Source organism: Podarcis melisellensis, assembly GCF_964234715.1.
Source record: "Podarcis melisellensis genome assembly, chromosome: 1".
Lineage (NCBI taxonomy): Eukaryota > Metazoa > Chordata > Lepidosauria > Squamata > Lacertidae > Podarcis > Podarcis melisellensis.
Window position 1 is genome coordinate 72,300,515 of NC_138528.1, and position 20,669 is coordinate 72,321,183.

Genomic DNA, 20,669 nt, shown 5'->3' on the forward strand with positions numbered 1-20,669 from the left:
TCCATTCCTAAAAGTAGCAAGTCTGCAGACTGACAGCTAAGATACTGTGAGGAACATTTTCAGTCTAAATTAATGCAGTGCTGATTGCTCCATCACAAGAGACTATAAATGGGGCCATATTTATGCTTGGAGAGCTGATATCATTTTTCATGCTGGCATTAGAAATATATGTCAAAAATGGAACCACAGACATCCAGGTAAATGTCTCATAGCTGGCCACTCAGAACAGACCCATTCTTGTTTGGAAATGAAACATTCTGTTCCTTCCTTCCTTCCTTCCTTCCTTCCTTCCTTCCTTCCTTCCTTCCTTTCTTTCCTTCCTTTACATTCTAACATGCCAAAGTGCTCTGAAGTAAAAAGATTGTGTTTTGGAAGGCAAAACAAAAATTCCATGCAAGGTAATAGCTTTTCATAGGATCAGCCAAAAATCATGAAGGGTTGTATTCAAGTTAGAAACATAAGAATCTGCCTTTTAGCAAGTTGGACAAATTTTCTGTCTTAACTCAGTGTAGTCAACTCTGACTGGCAGCAGCTCTCTGGGATTTCAGAGGGGGAGACTTTCCCATCCCTACCTAGAGATGCCAGAGATTTAACCTGGGGCCTCCTGTGTGCAAAGCAGATGCTGCAACACCGAGCTTTGCCCCTCTTCTTGATCCTGCTTGTTATGTCAAAAAAACAACAACCACTACATAAAAAGGAGGGAGGTGCAGAGAAAGATGCCTTCCACAATGGAAACCCCCAACATGCATTTTGTAATGGTTATCTGTGAATTCTGCCTACAATGCAAAAAATATTGGTCAAGTTAGCTGATAGTCGCTTCAATTCAATTGGGGCCTTTAAAATATTGAAACACAATGTGTGTTGTAATTAATCCTAATAATGAACTTGAAACACCGAGTTGTTCACTTGCAAATATTTATCTCATGGGAAAATGTTGGCAGTCGTTAGAAACCTCTCTCTTTTTTTTGTCACAAAGGGTCTTGCTCTGATATTTGCATTATCGCCTTTTAAATTGGACCCATGAACAAATTGGTCTGCTTTTGACCTCCTTAATAAAGCATTAGACCTGGGTACCTTAAGCCTGCCTCCTTCCAGGTGAACCATCAGTGATGTCATAACACAGGGGTAGGCAACCTAAGGCCCAGGGGCCGGATCTGGCCCAATCGCCTTCTCAATCCGGTCCGCAGACGGTCTGGGAATCAGCGTGTTTTTATATGAGTAGAATGTGTCCTTTTATTTAAAATGCATCTCTGGGTTATTTGTGGGGCCTGCCTGGTGTTTTTACATGAGTAGAATGTGTGTTTTTATGTAAAATGCAACTCTGGGTTATTTGTGGGGCATAGGAATTCAGTCATTTCCTCCCCCCAAAAAAAAATATAGTTCAGCCCACCCCACCACATGGTCTGAGGGACGGTGGACCGCCCCACGGCTGAAAAAGGTTGCTGACCCCTGTCATAACATAACCAAATCTGATGTGTCACTATTCCACCCCTAGTTTTCACATGGCAAGCTGAAAGTGTTCCCGCTCTGAAAATTGCATACTTCCTGAAAATATGTCACCTCAGAGAGAAGGCCTGACAACTTTCCTTTTTTGTGACATGTCTGTCTGTCTTGAGAGACAATGGAGTGCACCTTCAGGGGTGAAGTCAAACTGCTGCGTTAGCAGCACCAAAGCGACCTCCCCAGGGCGCAAGCCTGGGCAGTGTGTTTGTAGGTCCTGGGCTGCTGGACAACAAGACCCACCTCTCAGCCTTACTTATGTGGTCCAAAGGAAATCAGAGCAATATGTCTGGCATTAGCTTGACCATAGGAGGTAATGCAGTGTATATGATTAGCAAGCTTCCAGTCTAATGACTCCTTATGTGAAACCTTTGATGGGGCTGTATCGCGAGAGAACTTCACCAGCTTTGAGGTTCAGTACTGAGAATCAGTTTTTCTCATCAGGGATGGTCTTTTGAGCTACATGTCATAGCTTGGCTCTGACATGAACACTTTAAAGTGAGAGCAGTTTGGGACATCCTTTTAAAATGCTCTTTTAAAGGGTGTTGATCATTTAATCCTAAACTTGTTTATTCAGGAAGAAAATGAGTTGACTGAGTTTAGTGTGCAAGAATTGCTTGACCAGTCAAAATCAGGGAGTTTCTTCTTACACAAGCCAAGCTGCCTAATAGAATACTTCAAATTTCAGATATGTTGAATATTGAGAATCTTTTAAAGGTTCATATGGAATGTGTATCAACAGTTAGCATCACAGGTGGCCAAACATGGACTGTAGGATTTATTTATTCATTGCAGTTTTGCATAAGAAAAAAATATGTATTGCAGTTTTTTAGATTTTGCTCCTGAGAACCAGAAAAGTGGGAAATAAAATAAGAGGCTACCACTGATCATGTTGATCTAGAGATGATCTGACAATTTGAACTGCTGAAGCAACACATTTTCTGACCTAGTTTTTAATACCTAAAAATCTGTCAGGGAATGAGTACATTTATTTACTTGCCCTCCCTGGAAGAGGCCAGGCTAAGACATCTTTTCTCTTTTGCAAGATGGGCTTGTGAATGAAACTGAAGCTATTACTATGGAGACATAATAGACAAAATGAGCAGAGCTGGGAATCTCATCATTCAGCTTAGCAGATCTCAATGCTGCGGCTGACATTAATATGAACTGGCAGTACTTCTAGTGGCCTTTTCCCTTTTGCTAGTTTTAATCTGAAAGCTGGGCTTTGGGAAAACACTTGATGCATTCTGAATATGAATGGTTTTGGGCTTTTTTTATATAAGAGATATGTGGGGGAGGAATCGTGCTAATGTTTTTAGTTGGAGTAAGGGTTAGAGTCACTTCTTTATAATACCAAAGTGTTTTAAATTATCTGTCAACTAAAAGAACAATTGAGTAGCATCTAGGGTAGTGTATAAGGCAGCAATTCTAACCCAACTTGCCTGGGAGTAAGCCCCACTGAATTCAATAGGGCTTAGCTGTGGTTAGGATAGTGCTGTGAACAATGATGACCCCAGGTCAGTTTTCATTTCTGCCATGAACTTGCTTAGGTAGACAAGCCCTCTCTCCTTGCAGTATGGGGGTGCCACGGATCCTTCACCAGCCCCCTGCTCTTCAGAGTTCTGGGCAGGGCTCTCCTCATTACCCTCCGTTATTTGACTATTGTTTGCAACTGAGTGAATTAATAAATGAAAGCTTATTTTTTAAAAACATCTCTTGAGATTGCTGATCTCTGATGAGCCAGGAGCTTATGTGAGAGACGTCCCAGTCACGGCGAAGCTATGAAATAGTCACTTTCATTCAGACAACTCTGTTTGCATGCTGACCTGTCTTTTGATATTGTCAGGGTGGAAGATTGAGATTCCCCCATGACAGAAGGGCAGTTTCCAAAGCTACTGAGAGATCTGGCTTCCCCTTCTCCCTCTCCCTCTTTCTCTCTGTCTCTCACACACACTTACATTCACTTGCACCCTATACTTATTCTAAAGATCTCAGAGCGGTGTACATTAGGTTATTCCCCTTTTGTCACTTGAAAAGACTTGGGGGGAGAGTGACCTAAAAACAGAAAATAAAAAAACAAGCAAATATATAGAAATAAAAAAGCAATCTTAGGAGGTGAGTTACCCTGAGTCACACCAAGGGTGTGTCCTAGTTGACAGAGGGCATTCCTCTGTTTGGAGAGTCTCTGTTGTGAAGACCAAAACTCCTAGCAAGGGAGAGCAGGGGGACCTTTAAGGTGCCTATCAACGGTTACCACCAGGATAGCTGTTTGAGTAGGCACACAAGCCACCTGGTCACCACTATGCTGAGATGTATTGTGTTTTTATTTAAGTTATAGTGATTGCTTCTAAATTTGCATCTGTATGTATAAGTTACTTTATGCAAATCTGTGACTTTGGGCAATGTGTCAGAGGCCACCTTCGTAGACACCCAAATCTTCCTAGTTACCTTTATCACAGACCTTCCATGAATTGAAGGGCATTTTACAGAAGTGGAGAGCCTTTCTATATTCATGGAGTTTCCCACTGGGATTCAGAACTCTATTCTTCGAGGCATCTATTTTAGACATAGCTAAATGCACTGCTCTGGTTTGCCAGAAGAGGCTTAGTCATGCTGGTCACATGACCCAGAAGCTGTTTGCGGAAAAACGCCGGCTCCCTTGGCCAGTAAATCAAGATGAGAGCCGCAACCCCAGAGTCGTACGTGACTGGACTTAATGGTCAGGGGTCCCTTTACCTTTAAATGCATTTTGGAGTTTGCTCTATCCCAGAAATGGAGGGTGGTTGCATACTTTTCATTTGTTTCATTTAATTAAAAGCAGAGAATATAAACTGAAATGATATGGGAAAATGATAAAATACGTTTCTCTTCTTTTCATGTATCACTCTAGGGTCCAAAGGGAGAGAATGTAGGCTCAATCACACAGCCTCTTCCAAGCAGCTACTTGATCTTCAGGGCAGCTTCCGAATCAGATGGTAAGTTTTTGACCTTTTCTCTATGTCTACATGGTATTCATTCTCTTCCAATTAACCAATACAGATCTTTCTGGGCAAGCAGATGTGCTTGGCCCCTTATGATTCATGCATTGGGCTTCATGTAATTCATGTCATGCGCTCTCTGGGGAAACCACCTTTAATTCAGTGGAAATGAGTGCAAAATTTTCAAGGGTAAAAAAGACTTTAAGGTGTTGTTGTTTTTCTTTGTCATTACCACGCTAAACCTTTGCAATGGGAGGAATTGCAGAACACTTAGTATTGATGTTCCACATCCCACTTTGTTCCCCTCCCCCAGACAGCTACAATATATAATTAGGGTTTTTTGTGGGGGGGGGGAGACCATATTTCAGTTTCTGGTCAGATGCAGGCAGCTCACGGAAGAGAGATGAAACCCAACCGGTCCCTCAGGCTTTTGCGGCAGTTTAATAGTTCCAATGACTGTCTATCAATCCATGCCATAAAAGTGATTATCTCCTTAAAGATCAATTTAACTTGACATTTCATTAACGTAGTTACAAAATGTGCAGGGTAAAGTAATACGGTCATTCTGTTGCTGGAGAGGGATAGCATAGAGTTCTTGTCTAAGAACCGTCATCCCAGCTGGGGAAAAAGAGGTGTGCATAAGAACATTTTCCTTTTGGCTTCTGTGGACTGGATTGACCTATCTTGTTTACAATAGCCTTTGGGCTTCTCTAACCTTTACTTGCAATGAGTTTCATGCAATCAGCCTTATGTACTCAAACAGCAACCTGCTCCTTTGGGTCCTCATTTAGACCTGTCTATCCTTGAAAACTGCATCTTGATGATGATTGAAATTACTGGTAAAATACTAACTGTGCTGAGTATTGTTGGTTTATCCTATATAGTCTCAATTTTAAAATTAAAATCTTTTGGGGGGGGGGTTATGGGATGCTCTGATTTATCCATTTACCACATTTGTACCTTGTCCTTCCTCCAAAGTGCTCAGGAAAGCTAGGGCCAAGCCAGGCTCAAATGTGTCTTTGCATTTAGTGTGCATGTTTTCACATGTAATAATTAGCAGCTGAAGGGGGGGGGTGATAACCACTGGAATCCCAGCATCTGGGTAAATTAACCCTTTCCTTCCCCTGCTGCAGTCCTGACCCAATTTTTCCTCTGATGCCCTTATTTACATAGGGAAGAAATCCCCCATTGGGGCCAGCCAAAGGATTTCCTCTCAATGCAAATAGCAGCTTCAGAGGAGAAGGGTGGGTGGGTGACTTCTTGCCCATTATAACAGTGCAATACTGTGCATGCTTTATCAGAAGTGAGTCCCATTTGTTCTATGGGTTGCACTCCCAGATGAGTGTGCATACGAGGGCAACTCCAGTTTGCTTTCAAGAGTTTGGACTCAGGTTGCCTTATTCTAGAGCCATACCACATAAAGAAAATGCTAACCCAGGTTCACTGAGGAGGGAATCGTCAGAGGCCAAACTTTGTTAATCTAAAACCATATTGGTCTTCAGCCAATATTTTGCATATAAGATTCACTGATTACTAACACTTACTATTTGTTGTTCCTTTGGCATTTTGGTGGGAATTGAGTTGCCCTGGGTGAATATGGTGTGGCCCACAGCTGTGTTTTTCAATGACTGTTTTATCAAAATGCCTCAAACAAATGGGCTGAACCAACCATTATGTATGTTATAGTGTAGGCACTAGCCAAATAAGAGCCCATAGTAATTAGTCAGCTCCCTGGGCAGACATAATTTTTCCTCTAGCAGGTGCCATTTATTCTAATTCTTGTGCTGGATCTGCTGGTGGTATGCTCTAAATTCTCTGGTGGAGTGCTTCAGCAGCAGTCTTAAGGAACTGCTCTAGCGGGGAGAGGAGGACAAAGGGAATAAATACTTCCTCCCCTTCATTTCCCCTCTCTACACCAGTGGCAGCAGCACCAACCCCAGAGAGTGTGGGAAGATCTACCTGGGCTACCCACCTGGCTGCTTCACTGGTCTGTTGCTTGCGCCACCTGCCTGGGCCACTGGCCTGCCTTCTTTCCTCCACCCCTGTCTGCCCACCTTTCCACTCGCTCACTCAGCTTCACAGGAGTGCTTGTTTGTCAGCATGAAGACGGACAAGGGAAAATACAGTATATAGAGAAAAATCAAGATATATATGCCCTCTTCAGGAGAGCCATTTGAGGGGAAAGCAGGACAAAAACTTGGGAAAGGTTCCTCTTTTGAAATCAAACATAGCCATGTTTGATTTTATTGGCAGCTGGCCGTTTACCTGTATATTTAATTTAATAGCATGCGGGCGCTGCCCCCAATTGGCTTAACAAAACATCTTGCACCCAGATCCTGGGTGCCCCGCAAGATTAAGTCCAGGATCGCCACCTCTCTGGTTGGTTCCAGTATCAACTGTTCCAGGGCACACAATTTTGCCTCTTTCTCATGACTGGAAGGCATATGTAGCCAGTCGGTGTGAAGGTAGTGGAAATCACCCATTACTACAATGTCTCTTTTTTCGGATTGTTCCTTGATTTCATTCTTCATGTCAAGATCTCCCTGAAGATTTTGATCAGGGGCGTGGTATAACATGTCTCCCTAAATTAATGCTGGGGCCTGTTATTGCAACCAATGATGCTTCTTTGGAGGAGTCTGTCCCTTTTGGGATTTCTCACTTGCTGGACTCAGTGCTCTTTATTGTACAGAGTGACACCACCTCCAGTATGTCCTTTTCTGCCCTTCCTATAGAGTTTCTGTACAGAAATAACCATGGCGGTTATGTATGGAGTACTGTTTTATCCCCAATGTTTTTTAAATACCTGCATGAAGCTGTTGGGAGCCATCATTAGGAGATATGGCTCTAGGTGCCATCAGTACGTTGTTCACTTAAGTGAATATTTCAGATATCTTGACAGAGCAGTAGTGAGGGGAAGAGAACATGTAATAAAGTCTTGTGCTGCCTGCTCCTGTGCAGCTCTCTTTCATTACATTAGTGTTATGTGATTATCCAACTTGAAAGGTATCAAAATCACTCTTCTGTGACTTCTTTCATCGGGTTCCAGCATCATTGCTTTGGTTTATTTTGCTGGCAAATCTGAAGGATATGGCTCAGTGTGGGTTCCAGTGGAGGAGGTGGTGTTGTTGTTGGCGGCCTCCAGTTTTAAGTTTTAATCCTTCAGTTCAGCAGATGTAGTTGATTCTAAAAGCACAGCACCACCTGTAGGACACAAGGGAGTATCGCCCTACATTGATTTACCCTTTATCTGTTGAAGTCAGTTTTTTAGAGCAAGTGTTTCACAATACGATGGTTGGAGGAACAGTTCCAACCAGAAAGCCAATGCAAGAAGGTGCATAAGACAACGCAGTCCATGGCCTTAAGTCCAGTAGCTGAACCACTTGTCTTGATACTGCATACCTGTAAAACCTGGCAAGTTTAAAAATAGGATATGGACAAATAAAAATTCACATACTTCTGCAGTCTTTAAATATTGTCTCTTTATCCATCCATTCCCCCTTTTACTCTCCTAAATGCACTCGCCCATACTGACTCATATATGAATGCCTACTAGCTCTGATATAAACCCACAATTTATGTGGGGGGTTACGTTCCAGGGATTGCACTTGAGACCAAAATTGCATATAGTCAAAGCACATTGGGTTCAGTGGTGGGTGGGGTTGCCAAAGTCATTTTTCCCAGAACCCTGCCCCCTTTCTACTACTTACTTATCATGTGCATAAAGCTGAATGTGCACAAATTAAATGTGTGTAAGTTGTGGGCTTACTCTATTGGAAACATCCCTTGCTCTCTTCACTGCCTCCTATCAAGTGTAGCAGTTAACAGAAGCCCCTCCTTAGGCTGAAAACCCCAGGTTTATTCTCTCTTCTTTGGAAGGTCGAGGACCCAAAAGCTTCAGCTTATAGTGGACCTCTTTACCTGCTTAAGGGTCCTTGCAGATGGTCTGTTGGTTGAGTATTTATCCTGATTTGTTTGCACAAAATTTACAGGGAGATTATATGGCATTCATTCCATTTTGTCTGCACCGACATGCCCAGCGTTGTCATTATCCCTGCTTTCCAGTACATTACCCATTGCTTTTCTTACCACAAAAATGACAAGGTTTATACGTAAGCTGTTTTGTTGCACCGGAGTGACAATCCACTGAACCACACAGACTCTATTTGCCTATATATGGTTGAATCATGCCTCACAAACAGCAAGTTTGGAAGCCATTTTGATGGGTGACAGCTTATAAAAGTGGGGAAAGCCTCATCAAAGTTACAACCCACTCCATGCCACCTACTAGGGGAGAGGAAGAGAGATGGGGTGAGTCTGTCTGTGCTGTCTGGTTTAGATCCAGAAAGTGTCTCCACATTGGCAGGTGTCCCAGATGTTATCCTCCAAATATAGCCTCATGGACAGGAACTGGTTGCTGCAAGTCTGAGAGTACAGTACAAGTTTCGGGGAGAGAAAATTATGCTTGCTATTGAGGGAAGGCACTCGTTTGGAACCGAGAGAGGCCCTCTTTCATTCTGGAGTTGCCTTTCGAAGGGAGGACATAGGGGAGTTTTGCAGTACAATATGAAAATCAGTATTTCACCACCGTCTGTCTTACGCTTTTTGAGCTGTTTGGTCCTATATGCAGAACCATTTGTTTCCTGTTAATAATTATGCCCTTTGGTGTTATTTTCTTTACTTGGTGACATTTTATTTTTAACCCTAACATTTGCTTGATTGAGCAGGCTGAAGGTTTTATAGATTTCTTTTATTTAAAAAAAAACCCCTGAAATAATGCCTGGGAGACTATTTCTACAACTGAAGCATTATGTATCCAATTATATGCCACCAGGTTTAAGGAGCTTTTCAGAATGAACGTCACTTTATCACTAGTGAAACTGGAAACCAATTGCACGTACTTGCCTTGTAGCTCTTGCACCAGTGAGGAAGTAGGATAGGCTCAAGCACTAATCTTCGTTTGCCTGCATAGGAAGATTCCCCCAAAGCAAATGCCAGGGTATCAGTCACTATTAGCAATGCTTTTTCATAAAGGTTTTTTCGACACTAGCTTAGGGGGGGAAATGCTACATGGTACACTTTAAGTGTACCACTCTTGAGAGTACATAAGGAATAGAATAGGTGAGAAGCCTCACAATTTGTCTTACGTTTCAGGGTTCCTGGGCCGCTTAAATCCATTTGATTTAGCAAAATGTATATGAGGACTTTGCTCAGAAATTGCCACACGTTCTCACAGAGGGTACTATGAAGTGAGGAGCAGGCTTTCCTAAGTGGGGAAGATGGGGGTAGAAAACTAAGTGGAAATGGAAGAAAACCATAAATGGGGAAACACAGATTTTATTGTCCTTGTAAAAGCAGTGCCATAATAAATGTGTCAGTATTTTGAGGTACTGGACAGTGATTTGCTGTATGAAACTGATGTGGCAACTCCTCTGGCAGCTACTTGGATCATGTTACTTTGCACAGCTTGAGTATTTTAATATTTAGTATCCATTACAGTGTAAAACTGTGAGAATCTCAGTAATTTGAGTGGCATGTAAACCACAAATACCAAGACCGGAAATGATGTATAGATTTAAAATGCACTCTATACGTGATCTGCCTATTGTTGTTTTCGATGAGGGTAAACTTTTAGGGACAAATTGTATCCTGAAATATTTCATATTTGGGCCATCACCTGGAGGATGTAAAAAGCTATTAATATTGAAGAGAGGAACTGAGTATCAAATGGTAACACTTATTCTGCAGCCATCAAGTCTCATTGCTTTCAGGACATTTGAAATCTTTGCTGTGTACTGTATCCGTTGTCTCTCTCGATATGGATTAAATGTCTGGATACACAAAATGGGAAACAGTCAAGGGAGCATTTTGCATTTTCCTATTTGACCTCTGTGTTTGTGTTTTTATAGGCCGGTGTTGGTTGGATGCTCTGGAACTGGCCTTGCGCTGCTCAAGCCTCTTCAGGCTCAGTGCATCCAAGCAAGGGAAAGATGGAGAGTTGAATTGCTCGGCTGATTCTTCGCATGCTGGCCTGTACAACCTACTGCACACGGCTACCATCTCAGATCAGGAACTTTTTCAGTAAGGATGTACACACTTACTGCATATATTCTGAAGTTCTGTAGTGGTTCCTGCAGTTGAGAGTATGTTTCATGCATCTGCTTTAATCCCTTCTAAGTGGTAAAGGTAAAGGTAAAGGTACCCCTGCCCGTACGGGCCAGTCTTGCCAGACTCTGGGGTTGTGCGCCCATCTCACTCAAGAGGCCAGGGGCCAGCGCTGTCCGAAGACACTTCCGGGTCACGTGGCCAGTGTGACATCGCTGCTCTGGCGAGCCAGAGCTGCACACGGAAACGCCGTTTACCTTCCCGCTAGTAAGCGGTCCCTATTTATCTACTTGCACCCGGAGGTGCTTTCGAACTGCTAGGTTGGCAGGCGCTGGGACCGAGCAGCGGGAGCAGCAGTGGTAGCAGTGAGTAAAAGACCCGTTTTGTAATGAGAGCATCCTTTCACTTGAACTAGGACAACGTCAGGATGGCAAAGGTGTCTGCCTCTAAACATGCCTTGCCAAGGAGCAACAGTGAGAGAGGGCTCTTGCCTTAATGCCCTCCTTGGGCATATCCTGAAAGCAATTTTTCTGGGAAAACAGGATGCTGGGCAAGATAGGCTGCTAGTCTGATCCAACAGGGCTCTTTATTATGTTTTCAGGCATCACACACACACTATTCTCTGTTCAGCTGTGTGTTCCTAACATTCAAGGTAAACATTCATAACAACATCCATTGCTTTCTAAATAGTGAGCCTGTGAGTAAAAATCTGTCACCTAGACATCAGGAAGGGATACAGATTTTACTGCAGAAACTAAGTGTAGATCACTTCCAAGGAGTAGCATTTCTCTCCCACATATCCAGGTAGTGCTAGCAGAAGATTTATCACTGGCACAGTGTTCCATGATGGGATCAAATCCTTCAGTTAAACATCTTCCCCTTGGGGAATTAAGCCAATTAAGCTGACATGTTATTATTAGTAAGTCATTTAATTACATGTAATGCTTTCTTCAGCTTATATAAATTATGCTTGGAAATTAAAGAAGCAGACATTGTGTCTTCAACAAGTTGGTCATACTCCATGGAAGAATTCGCTCCCCAGCTAGTGCTGTCTTCCCGTGCTGGGTGACTACACAAGAGAAAGTAATCGTGATTACTTTCAGTTATTGGAATGCCCATACAGGGATTGCTCCAAACTTACACCTCTGTTCCAAGTAGCACTACTATTGAGTCTTTTCTGTCAGTTACAAAGACTTGCTGCTGCTGATTGCTAATGGGAATTTTCCCTTTATGCATTGCATTCATTTTATAATTCTAAATTGTATATGGAATAGAACCAGGCTATTCTACTCCCATAAGCTAGCGCTCTCTCTCTCTCTCTCTCTCTCTCTCTCTCTCTCTCACACACACACACACACACACACACACACACACACAAACACACTTAGGATTTAGCATCTGCCTCTACTGTGACTGTTTACCTTTGATGTCTGTCTGGCCATTAAGCAGAGTTGTCAGATCAAAATTTCAAAAGCTGGGGTGCCTGCTCAGCAGATGCCATGGAGATTGAGGGTTCTGAAATCAGGGGTGTGCCTGCTTCCTGGTCTGTGCTGCTCTCACAGTCTAAGGGATGCTCCATTTAAAATCTGGTAACCCATCATGCAGTATTAATATTTCCAGGGATTACAGATAAAGGTTTTATCTGCTTTCAGTCAATCTGTTCCAAATACAGCAGTGTCTCTTTATTGAGAGAGGCAGGAAAAAATTCTCTGCATCTAGAGAATCAAGTGAAACTAGTACTTTGCCCCATCTGTTGCAAACAAGGGTCCCTGCAGACAACCTATTACTGAGCATTTGTCCTGTTTTGCTTGCACAACACTTACATGGTGGTTAGACTGCATCCAGTCTTTGCTAAGCATTCATAGAATCCTAGAATTGTAGAGTTGGAAGGGTTGCCATATGTCCTCTTTTTCCAGGACATGTCCTCTTTTTCATGCGTCAGAGCAATCCATGGTTAAAATTAGAAGTCAGCAAATGTGTCCTCTTTTTGGCTCTTCAAAATATGGCAACCCTAGGATGGTCATCTAGTCCAACCCTCTGCAATGCAGGAATCTCAGCTAAAGCATCCATTACAGATGGCCATCCAACCTCTGCTTAAAATCCCCCAGTGAAGGAGAGTCCACAGCCAGTGGAGTCCGTTCCACTGTCATTCTGAGCAGTTAGTGGATTAATTATCCGATAACGAGGACACATTCTGCATTCACCCTAATTGCTTGCAAGGTGTTTACATGTGTTCATCCAACACTTTTCAATACATTTTCCCATCACTTTCCAAATGGCAAAACGTCTGCGTTTTAAAAAGAAAGCGGGTTAGTTGCACACAGGTGACAGAGCACTTTAATCCACCTTACATGCAACCCTAAAGTTCCCATATGCCGGTGGTGGGGATCCTTTTTGTCTCCAAAATCCAGATAAAGGACCAGCTTAGGTTGCCCTTTGGAGCACAGTAGCTGTTGTTCAGGAAGTCCCAGTTGGTGCAAACAACTAGACTCCAGGGCTTGATCCAAACTTTGTTTAAATTATTTCATGTGGCTGTCCATATGTATGTGCTGTTTTCCATTTAGACTTATAACACACGTCACACAGATTTACTACTGTAAACTTTCAAAACTTAGTGGCATGTGCTTTGCAAATGATTCCCATGTGGATTAGCTCCCCCTGCAGTTTGAATTCCAACATGGTCAGTCCCCAGTCGTTTGCCAGTATGAACTGGGCCAAAGAGCATGAGCGATTTGGGAAACCAGATCTAGCCTGCCTTGTAGAATAAAAATTCCTTCTCTATCATGCCCTTCAGATTGGGGATAGGGGGCATTTTTCATAATAGAAAGAGACCATAATAATTATCTATGAAAAAGTTGGACTGTAGGCATTTAAAAAAAAACCTTAGTTGCATGAGCTCAAAGCAGTAAATCAAATATATGATCCTTGAGCAAAACACATAAATGAACTACCATGCTCCAAAGTATGAGATATTGACATAGAGGTCTCTTCACTTGACTTTCAAAGTGGAGTTGCAATATGTTGCTGTATGCCTTTATTTCAGATTTGGTTGATTCTAAGCCTTATTCATGACAGTCCTCTTCTGAGATAAAACTGAACGGAAGGCTAATTTTGCTAATGCAAGTGGGCATATTATTGAAAGATGGTAGAGATGTGGCTTGGCGCAAAGCCTGAAATCACTCTGTTTGATTAACATGCAACTGTAAAGCCTCTCAGTAAAGCTTCTCATGGTTTTTGGAGAGTCTTTCATGCCAGCCACACATTTTCAATCATAATTAATCTCTGGTTGTTTTTCATTTGTAGGGCTGGCTTTAACAATGAATACAGTGGAACAATGCCTTGAAAATAATTGTGAGAACTGGCAAAAGTCTTTCTGTGTGCCAAGTGGTGAGGGGTCTTCAGCCCCCCCATTTTTCAAGGAGGGGGCTGTGCTCCCCCCAAATCTGTGGCCCTGCCCCACCACCTCCTCCCCACTGATGTCATGCAAGGAGGAGGAGGCCAAGCATGGAGCCCAGCTCCATGCTCCCCATTTTCCACCCAGTGCACGAGCGCTGGCATCACAGCGGCAGGATGCCTGTGTGTCCTAGCCCAGTGTGGGGGGGTTGGGCGCTAGGTGGGGGCGGGACGCGCCATGTGATGTGTAACGTGACACGTCACATGATGCGCCCCTGCGATGTGTGGGGGGGGGAGTTGGCGCCCTTGGATTGACTAATTCACACTTGTAGGATAAATTGACTAAATTTTCTTTTATCAGGTGACAGTCCTAATAATAACCAAAATCTAAAGTACCCTCAGCCAATTCTTCTTTCCTTGGGGTGTTTAAGCAGAGGCTGGGTGGGGATCTGTGAGGGATGCCCTACCAGCTTCCTGCATTCCTTTCCTGCTCTGAACTGTTGTTGGGCTCTGGGGCTTCCAATTATGTGAAACCTGTCTTGAGAGACTCCAAATGGCACTGCAGAGCCACACTACCTTGCTTATGATCCTTGTATCCGGTGAGCAACCATATCTTACAAGGCTTCCAGCACCTTGAAACTCAGGCTACGTACACACAACATCTTATTCTAGAATCAGTGGAGACAGAGGACTTGGTTTTTTGATGTAGTTCCAATACGATCTAGATCCATTGTGTAGTGTTTGCCTCTGGAAAGTGCTTTTAGAGAAACTGATTTCATTCCCAAAATAAAAGCTGCTAGCAGATTGGCTTTGTGTTACCCTGCAAGTTTTCCATTTGAAAACAGATGAAGGGGGTCCTGGCAATGGGGAGTGTAGCCACACCTGCCTAACCGCATTCTGGTGGGTGTATACCAAAATTGTAATCACCTGGGGGCATGTGCATGGAGGAAAAGGTGTGGATGACTTAAGTCAAGGATTTGCAAATGCATGTTAAGTAAGCATACCTACCCTTGCTGACAGCAGGATCTAGAATCAATCAAGATTGAGAGTTGCTTGTTAAGGAGGAGCAAGAACGTTTCTGGGTTGAGAAAAAACTACTATTTTCATGCTACAGACAGATTAGCATGTATGCATCCTAAGACATTGTAACCATCTGTGTCTTTCAGCTTTAATGAGTCAGTTCTGGAGAACCACCACCTAGAGAACGATGCTTTCTCAGACAAATCTGAAAGGGACAATATAGAAGAGTCGGAGAACGAGATGCATGAGAACAGCCGGAAGACAAACGAAAGTGAGAGCGATCAGTCCGAACTCCACGGGGAGTCATCCCAGGAAAAGAAAGGGACCACCTACTTGGAGCAGAACTATGAAGAATTTGGAGAGGTAACCATTTAAACGTCTATCTATCTACCCCCACACACAGTTTGTTATCCATCTGTCCACTACATTTTTCGCCTTATGATAGAAGATTCTTTCCTTCCTCCCATTTCTTTTATTCTGTTGTGAAGAGCTGAGTCGCACTGACAAAGTCGTTTGCCAGAGACAGCAGGAGGGCTATTGCCCCTCCAATAATCTGTTTTCCAGGACAATTTAACTTGCCTTATGAGAAGTGTAAAATGTGTTGGTTTTTCCTTCATATCATGAACAAAATGAGCTGCTTGTGAGCTGTAATAGGCCAATGGACTTACATTAAATGGCTTACTAGTAGAACCACAACATTTTTTCTCACCCAATTTAATAACCTCAGGGCTTATGCCCAATTAGAGGAAACTTTGTTAACCTTATACGATTTGTTACTTTTTGTTGTTGTGGGAAATCTAGAGTCAGCCATGGAACTTAAATGGAACATGAAAAAAGAGAACTTGGATTGTATCATTATAGTGTTTGCCATTGTATTCAGTGATGCTTACTCCCTTGTAAGACCTTTGTTCATCCCACTCTTTTCAATGCCTTTCCCTGCCACTTTCCAAGCCACAAAAAAAATCTGATTTATTTTTTTAAGTATATTTATTGTGCTAGGGCAGCAGAACTCTTGAAACCACATCAAAGGCACAAACCTAAAGTTCTGGTATGCAATTGAATCCCACCTGCAAAATTCTATAAGTCTGGAGGCACACTAACATAGGGTATCCCTCTGTAAACAGTTAAAAATGTAATTTTGTTCTTTATTCCTGTTGTTGGGAGGACTTGCTTTTCAATCCTTTGTGATATATGTGTGTGAGGCCAAGATATATGCCCCTGCAAAGTTGGCAAATACATCTGATGAAAGCACTGACAGATCAATACACATCATAGCTTATAGCACCACTGCAATAGCTTTTCGTCTAACAGTTTCCATTATCTAAGGTGGATCAAGCTTAGGGATGTTGTTTGTCTGGGGCGCAAGACAGATTGTAACTAATAGAAATCGATAGAGAGGGAAAAAGTTTGTTGCTCCGCTCACAGGCTTTCTTTTTATCAAACTCTGCTCTGCGGCAAGTGGCATGGTGCTAAGTTCCCATTGTGGGTTTGCTCTAGGGAGCCATGCTCTGCAGGTCAATACTGGAGCATAAATGATGCCCAAGGTAGGGAAATGCAGCAGCCACAAGTTTCGCCTTGTATCTGTAGTCTCAGTCACCTTGGGTTTTGTTTCTCAGAAAATAAAGCAGGGTGGGGAGGTTGTGCAGTTAAGTTTTTGGAATATCCAAGTCAATGTAATGACTTCAGAGCTTAGGGATTCCCTGATTCACCTCAAGTCACCTTGTTAATGGCACAAGCCAACACTTTGTGAGGTGATCTGATTCCCCAGAAGCTTGATTGTTGGGTTCTTCGTTTGCACAGCCTGCTTCTCTCACAGACCCAAACTATTCCATTTTTTTTTTTTACAAGGAGAATTATGGGGAATGTTGAGGCGGAGCTTGGTTAGCAAGTGCCTTTCCCACTACCACCTTACAGTATTAGTTAAAAGTAGCTTAAAAGCAACATCCAAGTGCTAGATTAGCTTCTTACAGTTTTCTTTGCCATTAAAAGTTTAGATGTTGGGCCCCAACATCAATAAAACATTCTTTCTCCCACGTTGTTGAGAGGAAAACGCTGAGGTTGCTTCAGGAGGTGCATAAATCAGCCTGTTAAAGGGGTCTGTATCTGCATTAATTCTCTCTGGATGTGCTTAGCTTTGTTGAATTGCACACAACGATGACCTGATTCACACATGGCACTATGTCAAACCATGGCTTAGCATGAACATGCAAGCTCTCAGAGATGAGGTCATGGCTTCTTTGCTTCTCCTCCAGTTGTTCTTCCACAGCTGCGCTGAGTCAGGTTTAACCTGTACAGTGGTACCTCAGGTTACATACGCTTCAGGTTACATACGCTTCAGGTTACAGACTCCGCTAACCCATAAATAGTACCTTGGGTTAAGAACTTTGCTTCAGGATGAGAACAGAAATCGTGCTCTGGGGGCGCGGAGGCAGCTGGAGGCCCCATTAGCAAAAGCGGTGCTTCAGATTAAGAACTGTTTCAGGTTAATAACGGACCTCCAGAACAAATTAAGTACGTAACCCGAGGTACCACTGTACTCCAGACCTAGGCTTGTGGTTTAGCTCTCTTCAAACAAACCATGAGCTGTAACCAAAGTTCATCCTATGCTTCACAGCTCCTAGTCTGGCTAGGAGAGATAAACCACAAGCCCTGGTTGAGATGACATGCTAAGCCAAACCTGCTTAGCTCAGCGTAGCAACAGAAGGAGCAGAGGAGGAGGAGCATGTCCTCTCTGGCAGCCAGCATGTTTGCTCATTCATCCTGAGCTATGGTCTGGCTTAGTGTTTCATGTGTGAACAAGATCACAGAGTGCAACTAAACAGGAAGTAGACACATGGCACAAATAGGAACTTCCTGACTTGATCTACTGTTTAAACATGCCTTCACAATATGAATTTCTCTTTCTAACCAACCAGTATCTACTGATGTTTTTAATTGTTTTATGGACATTTATATTTTTTTTAATATAATTTTTATTAAGTTTATAGTATACAAAATCCAACTTCCAAACACTTATTTCCATAAATCTAGTGGACTCCCCCCATCTTCCGAACACTGCATTCTCTGTATATTTAAAACCTCAGCAAATTGTTAACTTATTTTAAACATAATAATATATCTTCCATTTTATCGTGATATCTGGTCTCTAAACATTTCAGTCCAAATCCATTGTTTTAGTTTCAACACAATAAAATTATTTCATTACACCACTTCTGTCCTGTTGTTCCTTATTTTCCAATTCAAAAAATTAACCGATGCTGAAGCTGTAATTTCCTAAAAAGGAGCATTTTTTAACATTCATACAACTTATAATGCTTTTTCAAATAATCCTTGAACTTTTCCCAAACTTCCTCCGTTTCTTCTTCTCCCGAGTCTCGGATTCTGCCAGTCATTTCAGCCAGTTCCATATAGTCCATCAGCTGCGTCTGCCATTCTTCCAATGTGGGTAGATTTTGTGTCTTCCAGTGCTTTGCCATCAAGATCCTTGCTGCTGTAGTAGCGTACATAAAGAAAATTCTATCTTTCTTTACCACCCTCTGGTCCACCATGCCCAGGAGGAAGGCCTCCGGTTTCTTGGGTAAGGTAAATCTAAGCACCTTTTTTAGTTCATTATGTATCATCTCCCAGAAGGCCTTCACCTTCGGGCAGGTCCACCAGAGGTGTAAGAATGTCCCTTCCTCCTCTTTACATTTCCAACATTTGTTGTCAGACAGGTGATATATCTTTGCAAGCTTGACTGGGGTCATGTACCACCGGTATGTCATTTTCATAATATTTTCCTTCAGGGCACTGCATGCCGTAAATTTCATTCCGGTGTTCCATAACCTTTCCCAGTCTTCAAACATAATGTTGTGCCCCAAATCCTGCGCCCACTTTATCATGGAGGATTTAACAATCTCATCCTGTGTATTCCATTTAAGCAACAAGTTGTACATTCTCGAAATTAACTTAGATTTTGGCTCAAGCAGCTCTGTCTCTAATTTCGACTTTTCCTCCTGGAAACCCACTTTTTTGTCCGCTTTAAAAACTTCCTGAATTTGAGCATAATGTAACCAATCTCGCACCTTGTTTTTTAACTTTTCCATACTCTGCAACCTCCAATTATCTCCAATTTTTTCAATTATTTCCCAATATTTAGGCCAGTGGGCCTCCATATTGAGTCTTTTCCGTGCTTTGGCCTCCATCGGTGAGAGCCACCTCGGAGTTTTACTCTCCAATAAGTCTTTATATTTTGACCAGACCATAAAAATTGCCCTTCTGACAATATGGTTTTTGAATGATCTATGAACTTTAACCTTGTCATACCACAAATATGCATGCCACCCAAAAGCATTATCAAATCCTTCCAGGTCGAGGACATCGGTGTTCTCCAATAAAATCCAATCTTTCAACCAGCAGAGGGCTGCAGATTCATAATATAACCTCAAGTCCGGCAGGGCAAACCCCCCTCTTTCTTTCGCATCCGTTAGTATTTTAAACTTAATTCGGGGCTTTTTGCCCTGCCAGACAAATTTAGAAATATCCCTCTGCCATTTTCCAAAACATTCCACCTTGTCCACGATCTGGAGGGCCTGAAACAGAAATAGCATTTTCGGCAATACATTCATCTTAATAGCAGCTATTCTACCCAACAAGGAAAGTTTCAGTCTTGACCATGTTTCCAAATCTCTTTTGATCTCTGACCAACATTTCTCATAATTGTCCTTAAACAAATTCAAATTTTTGGAGGTCAAGTGCACCCCTAAATACTTTACTTTTTTAACCACATTTAATGTTTTATGGACATTTATAGATCATTTTTTAAATTATATTTTATATGCTGTAAGCTGCCTTGATATATACTTTATGAAAGTGGAAATTACAAATATTGAAACAACAAAATGGAGCATCAGCAAGCTGAAGGGTTTTTCCCCACCCTCTTCTCTTTAGACGGGCGAATGCTCTCAAACAGAAACTGTGTCCGATGAAAACAAGAGCTTGATGTGGATCATCCTGAAGCAGCTGAGGCCTGGCATGGACTTGTCCCGCGTCGTTCTGCCCACCTTCATCTTGGAGCCGCGCTCCTTTCTCAACAAGCTTTCCGATTATTACTACCACGCCGACCTACTTTCCCAGTAAGCAGCGCCTGCCGGCTTTTTGATGATGCAGTGCGCAGATGTGCACCCATGTGCCAGGAGTATTAGTCCGGGCTGCAGCTGGGATGTTTGTGTGCTTGAAAGGGCTCCCTGATAATACGTGAGGCTCTCGGAGTTAATCGGCTGGTGCCGTAAATCAGGACAGGAATCCATTTCGGTGACCTTTAGACATCAACAGTTTATGGGAGCCGTGAGGAAAGCAAAGAAGAAGAAAAATGAGAGGTGTACTGATATGCTTTCTGCTGCACTCAGCCTTGCCAGTGTGTAATTGGCAATAACTGCATACCCAACCTATTTGATAGGTTAAGGTTTGTGGAACAAGGAGAGCAAGCATATAGGGAAGATGAATCCTGGAGCATTTTTTAAGCAGCAATAACATGTACAGTAAAAAACAAAACCTAGATGTTTTGAAGGTAAAATTAGGGGTTATATTATGCAGGCCTTTAGGTTTGGCAGACTAGGACTGCTCTCCTCTGTGCACTTTTCTGGGAATACTTTCCACTAAATACAGTGGATCTTACTTTTCAGTAAACATACATAG

At 42.6% G+C, this 20,669-nt stretch overlaps 1 protein-coding gene across 2 annotated transcripts in view; it reads left to right on the plus strand.

Moving 5' to 3' along the window:
- Positions 1-20,669, plus strand: part of OSBPL5 (oxysterol binding protein like 5) — a 127,569-nt gene that overhangs the window by 91,190 nt on the left and 15,710 nt on the right. For both annotated transcript variants that reach the window (XM_081903573.1, XM_081903572.1), the window contains exons 7-10: positions 4,391-4,475; positions 10,385-10,556; positions 15,140-15,356; positions 19,923-20,107. In XM_081903573.1, the coding sequence (XP_081759699.1) occupies positions 4,391-4,475; positions 10,385-10,556; positions 15,140-15,356; positions 19,923-20,107 (659 nt within the window). The remainder of the gene's footprint in view (positions 1-4,390; positions 4,476-10,384; positions 10,557-15,139; positions 15,357-19,922; positions 20,108-20,669) is intronic.